General features: G+C 43.8%; 1 protein-coding gene across 1 annotated transcript; it reads right to left on the bottom strand.

Annotated features, from left to right (window-relative positions):
* Positions 1 to 7292: 7292 nt before the first annotated feature.
* kera (keratocan) lies at positions 7293 to 8776 on the bottom strand (the record flags this gene model as incomplete). Its single annotated transcript, XM_080754601.1, has 2 exons — positions 7293 to 7465; positions 7921 to 8776. The coding sequence occupies 2 exons, from the start codon at positions 8774 to 8776 to the stop codon at positions 7293 to 7295; spliced, it is 1029 nt and encodes a 342-aa protein (XP_080610727.1).
* Between the last annotated feature and the right edge of the window lie 1915 nt (positions 8777 to 10691).

Below are 10691 nucleotides of genomic sequence, written 5' to 3'. Positions count from 1 at the left end.
GCGGTTCCACAAAAATATGTATACATCCACAAATCCCCATTAACTCATACAGTGCCGCCGGCCACAAGGGGCGCTAGAGTGCCAGAAATGTCTCCATAGACCTTCGCTCTAGCTTCCGTCGACACTGTCCCAAGTGCCTTGGGATTTCACTCCAGCCAATGCTATGGGTGACGATAGGAGGAAGCTAGCTGACACATAGCCAAAATGCTAACCCGTTTAGAAGGCCGATCTAAAGCTATTTCAGTCGCAAAAAACTTTTTCTTTGGGTCTGGGAACACAATCCGGAGAAAATCCTGTCTAAAGATGTGATTTATCATTGGAGTGGGCGGCGCGATGCGGCCGCGTTGCCCGATTACGGGCCGGGGGAAAGGGCTTTCGGTCGGCCGCCTAGATTTTAAATTTAGAGCCAGGCTTGGTGCGGCCTCGGATTATTTTATTCATTTTATTAAAAAAGCCGGACTAGTTCGGGATAGGCACACTGGAATACGTCGCGCCGCCTACAGTGAACATTCGGTGAACATTGGGCCCTGGGGGGGGTCTAAACTTTATTTTAAACCATTTTCAATGGAATAAATCGTCGGACCATCTAGCCTCTCGTTGGCTAGCGCTGGACGAGCCGGGACCACCCACGTTGCTCCAAGCAGCTCGGGGTAAGTAAAATAGCTCGGGATAGGCACTGTAAGGGTTAAGATCCTTAATGTCATCGATATTAGATTGGCAGTTCTCCATGTCCATTTATGGAGATGCCTGATGTCATCAATGTGACATCATACTGACGTCATAGACTGACCTCCAAGTACTATTGCAATGGGTATTGCCATGGACAAGTGTTAAAGGGTACAACGGGTATTGCACTGCACGGCATCGGCCCAGAGGAACATACGCTGACTCATGATTTACTGCTGAAAACTAATCAAATTTGGGTTGGCAGTTGGCACTACTTGGGTGGAAATCAACTGGCAATGCAAACAATCTTTTTTGCAAGACCTCAAAATTCAATAATTAAAAAAACTGGTACAATGGAAATTAGGAATCATTATAACAGAAAGGCAGCAGTCTGAGTTGCTGTCTGGTACAGCAGGGGATTAGGCTTTTCTCAGTGAAAATAGAATTATTTGAATTGAGTACAAAAGGACCCGATTGTAAACAAGCCATTGTGCTTTCCTGGGTTTAAATCCTATTAGTAGACCATGTATGTATCTGAACTGTACTGTTCTGTGCTGTGCTTTTCCTATGCTAATGTATTCAATCAATCAAGCAAGATACTTTACTGTTGCATAGTACTGTACTGTATGTCATACATAAAATAAACACTAGTGTTAGCATAAAGTACTTGTGTTTTTTCATGCATGTAGAAAATAATAGTTATATTTCAACAATCAGTGACATTTATTCATGTATTCTTCATCGCGCTCAAGTGATTGTGAGTTGCGACCTGGGTAGATTTGTGTGCCAAGGACCAGTGTCTGGTGCTGCATGGGTCAACACTGCACACATCTCTGAGGTCAGGGACTTTGGGACTCATTACGGAGGTGCAGACAGCCCAAGGAGCTGAAATATGAGGGCCCCTGCCTTTCTGCAGCCAGGGGCCCACTGTTCCAGGTAGCTGCCATTTTGGCTCAAATCAGGTCAGAGGTCAGAGTTGATCTGATAATGGACCATGAGAATATTTCTTCATTGGTCTACAGTGAGAATGCCTTTGGGAAATCTCCTCTGTCCTTTCAGAGATGGTTGGTGGGGGATGTTTTGGCAAACAGGTTATTTGGATATGTCTGTGGTCAGGTCTTCTCTAGGAGTCTAGGTTACTTTTCTAATCGTGTAGTGTCAACGGATGGGAAAGAAACACTCAGTAAAACAAGTTTCTGTTGGAAGTTTGCAATCAGGCCACAGACAAAGACACACGACTCTGTAAAGCTAGAACACGTTCTACATATCTTTTCCACATAATGCAGCTATGCGTGCATGCACTGTCCTGCCATCTATTCCCCTTTCACCAGCACAGACTGCACCTTAAAGTTTATTAAGTTCAGGCAAAATGTAGCCCAGTGAGGAAAGAGGTAATTAGCATAGCGTGTGTAACTGCAGACGGAAAAGCACATTTGTGCAGAAAATAACCTTCAGAACTAATCATCTGATGTTCAGGGAGTTTCCTCCCCCCAATGGCAGGTGTAGTGCCATCAGAGCAGACCTGAGGTGGATCATTGCAGTACGCATGGAGCAAGGAAATGTAAAGGAGCTTCCAGAGAGTCCTCTAGGCTGGGTCAGAGAAATGGAGAGCAGGGGAAGGGGAAGAGGAGAAGAGAAGAGAAGCAGTGAAATGTAGAGAGGGAAAGAGAGAGATGTGGACAAGATGTTGGCCCTCAGGGTTAGATGGAGAGACTGAGGAAAATACTGAGAGAGAGCAAGCAAGAGAGAGAGAGAGAGCGAGCAAGCAAGAGAGAGGTTTCTAAGCTGACTCGCCCCTCGTCCCTTACAGAGGTTCTTTATGAGGCCCCAGTCTCTGCCTGTCTCAGCACTCAAGCTCGAAATTCCACCGAGGTTTGTGGACAGGATGGCAGTGAGTTACGGTTGCAAGGGAAAGCTTCATTCAGCTCTGAGGGTGCCTAAACACACACACACACACACACACACACACACACACACACACACACACACACACACACACACACACACACACCATCGCAAAGTCACGTACACTCAGAGATGCACACTCTCTCTAAACACACCAATCTTTCAGGGAGAGGACATTGAGCAATGCTGCAGCTATTTTTGGGATGTGGACAGATAGGAAATGTGGAAAAAAAACTCCCCCGTTTATTTGAGTCATAAATCTCATCTTTGTTGATATGGGAATGGGTGGTGCCGACCTGCATGCAGGCAACACAATCAGCATAATCATAATTTCTTTGAGTATGCTCAGAACATTGTGAGTGCCTCCTATTGATACAAATTTAAAGGTCAGGTGATTATTGGGAAGCGTCCCCTGCGAAATTGATTTTCTGTCAGTTCTCATAATGTCATGAAGCTCATGAAACGCAGCATAGCTCCACTGAAAGAAGGTCTATGCTACAGACAGAGGTGTGCTTTTATACAGGCTGTGTATGAGTGTACAGTGTAGCCTACAGACTGCTCTGTGTTATGTTTGGCTTTGCGTTGGACATTCCTGATATCCAGTGATTCTGCTTCTGCTTCTGCCCCCCCCCTTTAAACCCACAAGCAAACTTCACTTGACTTCCTTTGGTATTTATAGTGAAACACATCAGGACATTGTAACAATAATCAGTGAAAAACAGCAAATCAAAAAGGGAAAATCACTGATCCAAGTTAATTGTAATACATTTAAGTTGCAAAACTAAAAGGATTCTGTGCTGATTTAAGGGCAGCCTTTTCCTATGCAAACTTCTAATAAAGTCTTCAATCACTCAATCAATTGATGCTGTAAGCATTGTTATGTCATAATGATTTCTGACAAGTTGAAGTCAATTCTTAAAAAAAAAGAAAAGGCCAAGGATTGTCAGGTGCAAAGGCACCTCTAGAGGCAAAATTCAATCTGCGTCTTTGACCTTCATCTCAATGATGATGAATGCTGTGAAAATGCAAAAGAATAAATGCACTCCCAAATGAGAGGCTAACAACTGCCATTTTAACATTTCCCACCTGTCACCTGTCGGTCAACTAGCTGTACATCAAAATTACATGCATTGAATCCTTAAATAAATAATTAGTATTCTCACAAATCGTCAACAGAAAAAAGACATCCAACCCTTCCGAAAGCTGCAAAAATCCCAACTCAAACGATCGCGAAAGTAACCAGCGAGCCAATTAACCAGCTGCTCGGTAACCAATTAGCTAGCCTGTTCCTCCACGTCCTCCTGTGGAGGAAAGCGACATTGTTTGTGGCCATTTCAGCCGGTCTGCCTGCCTAATCCCCTGCTGTACCAGACAGCCACTCAGCCAACATGAAGATATAGTACCAAGAACGCTTACCTCTGACTCCTGCTTTCCCGAATGGTCCCTTCAGCCGTGATGGAGATGCTGAGGGTTCGGGGACCTGGCCAATGGTGAGAGGTCGTGCAGGGTGCCTTGCAGAGGGAGGGTGTGTGTGTGTGTGTGAGTGTGTTTATAGGTGTGTCAAGGTGTGTGTGTGTGTGTTTGTGTGTGTGTGTGTGTGTGTGTGTGTGTGTGTGTGTGTGTGTGTATGTATGTATGTGTAGGTCTGCGTGCTCTTGCAGACCTGAGTGGCTGCAGGCTGTGCGTGAACGTAGCCACTGAGACCGATCGGAGCGAAGCAGATCGCTTTTGGTCACTCGGAGTGCACCCACCCTCTGCACACCCACATGCACGACCATGTGCAACACTACTACTACTACCACTACACACACACGCACACGCACACACACACACACACACACACACACACACACACACACACACACACACACACACACACACACACACACACACAGGACACAGACAGAAAGAGGCCCCCCGCCCCGAAAGCTTAAACCATTTTATCCCTTACAAGAGTATCCTTTATTTTTCTAGAGTAGAGTGTGGTTTAATCAGTATTTGTCTGCCTTTTCCTGAGGTGAAACTCTGGCATGTGCTACTTTCATGTATGGGGGGGATCTGTGAGGCCCCTGCACACAATGGGACCTCTGTCAGGAGCCCCTGTTAGCATGGTGCTGAGAGGAAGTCCCTGCCTGGAAGGCCTCTGCTCTCGCTCTCTCTCTCTCTCTCTCTCTCTCTCTCTCTCTCTCTCTCTCTCTCTCTCGCTCTCTCTGTGTTCAGTGTCGCCGGCTGAAGTGCTCTATTCTGCGTCCTCCCTAAGTAGAGTCGAGGTCAGTTGCATGTTAGACATGGCAGGCTGACTTAAAGAAAGAAAATGACTTAATGTGAACTCAGCATTCTGAAGATGCAGGATGATGGTAAAGATGCGAGGAGATGTCCAATCGTCAATTTGCTCCATCCTTAAATCTTAAAGGTCACATGTAAAACTCACTATATCTGGTTTTAAAGAAGTTCCCCCATAACACACATGCCCCTCTACCACACACCAATGCACGTGTACACGAATATACGCACACACGCATGTATGCACGCACGCATGCACGCACGCACGCACGCACGCACGCACACACACACACACAGTCTGAGGGGACACGCACAGGAAGTTACCGGCTGGTTTTCATGCATTGGCTTTATTCGGTCCCAATTTGATTCCACCCTCTTTCGCTCCGCTGTGGGGAAACTCTAGAGCTTTTGATGAGTGAAGGGAAAAGGAGATGGAATGCTGTGCACCTGCTATAGGAGGCACGCTGGATTCAAAGGCCGCTAAGACCTCTTGAAAGGCCAGACCCTCATGTAATTTGGCTCAATGATACTGTGTAATAATCATCCATGCTCTCCGGGAGTGTATTTGGTTCGTTGTTAAATGGACAGTTGGACACTGAGGATTTTACTGTGCACCAAGACAGTGATTGCAATTTCTATGACGGTTCTCGGATATTATAAATCATGGGGGAAAAAAACATCCCATGACTTTTAAGCCACACATATCTTTCCTGTTACAGCACTGTTTTGCGAGGAAGTATATGTAAACTTTGACTTTACTGTGCCACCAGTGTCTACTCCACAGCTATAGCTACACTCGTATACATATGTAGTGTCACTTTTACACATTGAAACTTTCATGTAACCTCAGTTGCTTGAAAATTGGTTGAAACTGAAGCAGGTTACACTGCACCATGTAATGTTACAGTCCAATGTTAGTCCAGGATTATTTGGTTACCAAATTGTGTACTCTGTCGCACATCTGTGTGAATTTGCCCAACATAACTGATATATAAGCTATAGTATCAACACGTCATGTCGTAGCGTGTTTTTCGGGTACCAATGCTATGATGCGAAAAAAAGGCCCAAGTGCAGAGCCAACTCAGGCCCAATTGATTAGAGGGTTTAAGTGGTTGAGCTTCCCATCGTCTCTAATTGTTCATTAATTTTGTACAATTTAAGGATTGGACCTTGGATACATTGACATGCAGTATATTGTATAAATGTATAAGTGATAGGAACATTTTCCACACAGCAAGACTTTATTCCCTATAGCTGCCACACATTATTTCACAAATGATTTAAAGTTATTGGAATCTCAATTCTAAACGTTTTAACTGTCAAACAACTGCTTGTGTGTTACTGAGGGCATGGCCATTGTGCAGATTAAGTCCCAACCACCGGTGCCTACAGTGTCATTATTAATAGAGAATGTCTAGCCAACTTTTTTTCAGTAACTTAGTTACTGAAGGTTTAGAGTAACTTACAATACCTACGCTATACCAAATGAATGGTGAAGGAAATTATACTGCTGATGGCTCTATGAACTATGGCATTTTCTTGGTTTAATGGCATCTTCCAGCATTGTTTTCTAATGAATGATAATAATAATAATAATAATAATAATAACAACACAAAGTATTGCCTCAGTTTTTGCATCACTAAAATGAGTTACTACCAATATATTTTTATCAATTCATCTGTGTTCTTGTTGACAGTAATTGAGTACACAGTTTCATTTCATGTTTTATTTGATTACAATGAAATTACATTAAACCTCATTATGAAAAAAAAAGATCATCAAAAGATTGTTAGTAGTTTTAAAAATACTTTTAGTAAGTTAGTGGTGTACAAAAGGTTAAGGAGAGACGGGTATGAAATCTCGATGGACTTTTCCAACTTTAAATAAAATAAGTTACCTAAACATGCCAGTCAATGTTTTTGGAATTCAGTTTTCATACAAGAGCTGCTTACATAATACATCCTCATCAAACCTTGAGAACAACCTTAAAAAGGTCTACAATAAAAATTACAAAAATACGGTAAAAATCTATTCTAGGAACAATAGTTCCTAAGTAATGGTTAAGCACTCACAAGCATCCCCCCAGACATGAGGGATAAGGAGGATTTGTGTAAATATATGTCTTAAACACATATTTTGTCTTACGGTTTGCTATCTTAGTCACAGTAATGCTAAAGTAAAGACTATCTATCACATTCAGTTGTGTATACCAATACAAGGCACAACTAGTGGTCAACAGATGGTACAGCAATGTAATTTAAGAATCTAGTTTGTCAGGCAATGAAGGTCCTTGAATGTTCTGTTAAAATTCCCTTAGAAATCAGATGTAAAAATATCTACTTTCATTGTCTACTGTAAGCTAAACGTCTGTCATCTTAGTCGTATGTTGTCATGTTATGTTGCCATTCCTGAGCTGGGTCATCAGATCCTGGGAGATTTAGATGACGATAGACCTGAGGAGACGGAAGCACAGAATGACGTCCCTTGGAATCGGTGGCTTAATCTCATTGCCATCCAGTCGGAGGTACCGCAGTCGAGGAGCACTGTTGGTGTTGACATAGTCATCCAGCGCATCGGGTGACACAGGGCAGATATCAGATCCATTCACACCTGTGTTTGGAGAAGAACAAAAATACACAATTTATTTATTTTAAAATCTTAAATGGACCTGCCACCACCCCCCACCCCCAATAAATATTTTCCGTGATACTTTGAAGTTAACTCTTAAGTCCCTTATAGACAGGGCGCAGTTGCCGCAGGCTTTCTCGCATGGATCAGCGGGGATCACACCGCGGTGGAGACACAAACACAATCGCTCCGTGAGTAAACGCTGGGCGGTATTTCACAAAGATGACCGCAATCCAGGTCTTGCCGCCCGCAAGCGCGTGCACAAACGAGTACGTCTGAAAGGCACTTTAAACATGTTTTCATCCATCCTTTACTAGCATAAACAACGCTTTGCTCAACTTTGGTTGACAGTAAATGATCTAGAGTGAATAGCAAACAGTTGAATAGTTCCAATGTTGTTTCTCCAGCCTTTGACATATCATAAGACACAGACTTACTCTTGATCTTATTGTGGTCAAGGTGCAGGTGTTCAAGCCCTGGTGGAATGATGGGAACTTCAGTCAGCTGGTTATGGGACAGCTGCAAGTCCAGCATGCTGGAGACGTTGAACACATTCCTGGGAAGCCCTTCGTTTCCGAGCTTGTTGCGGTTGAGCCTGAGGAACGCCATCTTAGGCAAGCCCTTAAAGTACTCTTCTGGGATCTTCTCAATGTTGTTGCCATCTAGGAAGAGCTGCGTGATGGTGGATGGTAAACCCAGGGGCATGCTGCTCAGCTGGTTTTTGGCTAGATTAAGCTGCACCAGTCCGTTTAGACCCTTCATGTTCGCCTCAGTCACCGTGTCGTCCATCAGCTTGTTCCCCTGAAGGTCCAGAAGGTTAAGTCTGTCCATTCCAGAGAAGACACCAGGTGGGACTTTGGAGATGCGGTTGCGAGAGAGTCGCAGCTGTTCCAGACCGGACGGCATGGAAGACGGCACAGATGTCAGGAGGTTGTCATCCATGTAGAGATGCACCAGATGAGACAAGGTCTTCAGGGCTCCCTCCTCAATGCTTGTGATTTGATTGCGGTTGAGGTTCAGCCAGCGCAGCTGCGTGGCATTGCGCAGGGCGTCCTCTGTCACCACATCGATGAGGTTGTTCTGCAGGTACAGATACCAGGTGTGTGGAGGGATGTTGGGGATCCGCTTGAGGTTTTTGTTGTCACAGTAGACGGCATTAGGGAAGCTTGGGGGGCAGCGACACTCATGGGGGCAAGCCTGAATCTGGGTCATGTAGTCCTCATATGGCATATCCTGGCCCAGTGTTGGACCAATCACCAATAAGACAGACACCAGGCTCAGAAGAAGTACCATTTTACTGCTTGACCTAAGATGGAGAGATGGAGAGAAGCAGACAATTAGATACAATACGGCGCATACACAGTACACACACACACAGGAGGAGTAGGCCTTGGGACAGAGGAGGTCATGGGATGGGACACCCTAGGTAAAGAGGATGGGATCAGGTCTGGGATCTTAGGGGAATTAAGACCACACTGGAACTCGTGACCTATCCTCCATCTGTGTCTGAGAACGAGTGCCTGTTTCCATTGACATGGTTTTAAACTAGAAACAGTCCAGGAAATGTTGCAAATGTAGTACAATATAGTTACAGACTACATATTGTACACTTTTTAGGTAGTATCAACTGTTATTCAGAATATTCACACAGAAATAGTCGAAATTAAAACTGTAGTCTTGTGTGTAGTGGTAGTGCACTGCCATGTAATTATTAATTCATATCAAATGTCAATTAAGGTGGCAACATTACCGAATAATCCATCATCTCCTTGGCAAAGAGATAAACCACTTAAAGGCAGGATATGGAGCCGGGTCAACTTTAATTGCATTACAACTGATTAGCCAAGAACCTGCCGTGGGTTACAGACACAATGACATGTGATCTGACCGTCAACCTGACTAAAAGCCTCATCTCTCAGGATGCTGGGGGCAAGTCCACTTAACTTAATCAAGGATTATACCAAAACAGACACACAGGTACAAACACATTCAGTACCGCACAGTATCCAACCACATCATCAAACAATCGTAAACTCATGCATGGATGCCGACACACATACTGTACACACATACACACACGCACATACGCACGCACGCACGCGCGCAAGCACACACACACACACACACACACACACACACACACACACACACACACACACACACACACACACACACACACACACCTTTGACCCATATCCACTTCGTTTTCAGTTGAGAAGGATTTAAGGTATTTTTTTTCAGGAAATGATTATCATACTGTAACTTACTAGATACATGCACATCAAAATTAGCTCTGACTTATTCAAGCTATACCGAACCTATGTATTAAGTCTCATTCAAATGAGACCCCAAATGAATGATGGTTCCCAAACATTTTAGCTTGACTCAAAAGAGAGCTTGCGTTGCGTTGTGAGCTTGTAGATTGGCTATTTTCACTACTTCTTAGTGTTTTTTTTTTAAATGTATGGAATCTCGTAGATTTTTTATTTATTTATTCATGAAATTACTTACAAAAAAGATTTGAATTCGTTTTTTTATTCATGAAAAATTTAGCTTTTTGGAAAATATTTTGAAATAATAATAAATAATTAAAAACAAACTGTAGGGGGAAAGAATAAGGGACCCATAAAAACGTATCCGTGGCCCACAGGTCCTGAGCCACTGTTTGGGAAAGTAGAGGACTCACAACTTGTCACAAGAAAAGATAGAAGAAGGGTATCATTCATAATTCCTTCGACCCATCACCAAAGGCCATATAACAAGGATCACACGAGAGGCACAAGGACAACTTGATTGGAGGAGAGATGTAAGACTAAACTGTGTTGTCTCTGCCACAGCCAATCCATCCCATCATTCTGTACTCTTCTCAGCTGCCATCTGTTGCTGGTTTAAATATTTGGTGCACACTCCATGTGTTAGTCTGGATCTCATTTAGGAGAATCACAGCCCTTTCCATGGATGAGCTGACATCAAAGACCATGTCAGGCGCACCTGTTTTCACGGCACGTGGCTGCAGAAGCACCTCGCATCTCACTGCACAAAGGTCAGGGGTCACTGACCCGGCTTTAACAACGTTCAACCTGGCGTCCCTATTTTGGGCGTGTCATTATGCTGTATGTCACTGTTTCCCAAACACTGGGTCAGGACCCATTTTTATGGGTCCTTTAATTTTGTTTTTAAAGGAGCTATAGTCAACTTTTTCATTGTA

This window comes from Nannobrachium achirus (assembly GCF_963921795.1).
Source record: "Nannobrachium achirus genome assembly, chromosome: 23".
In the NCBI taxonomy this organism is placed as follows: domain Eukaryota; kingdom Metazoa; phylum Chordata; class Actinopteri; order Myctophiformes; family Myctophidae; genus Nannobrachium; species Nannobrachium achirus.
Note: the sequence above shows the minus strand (reverse complement) of the source record. Positions and strands in the feature narration are given on the sequence as shown.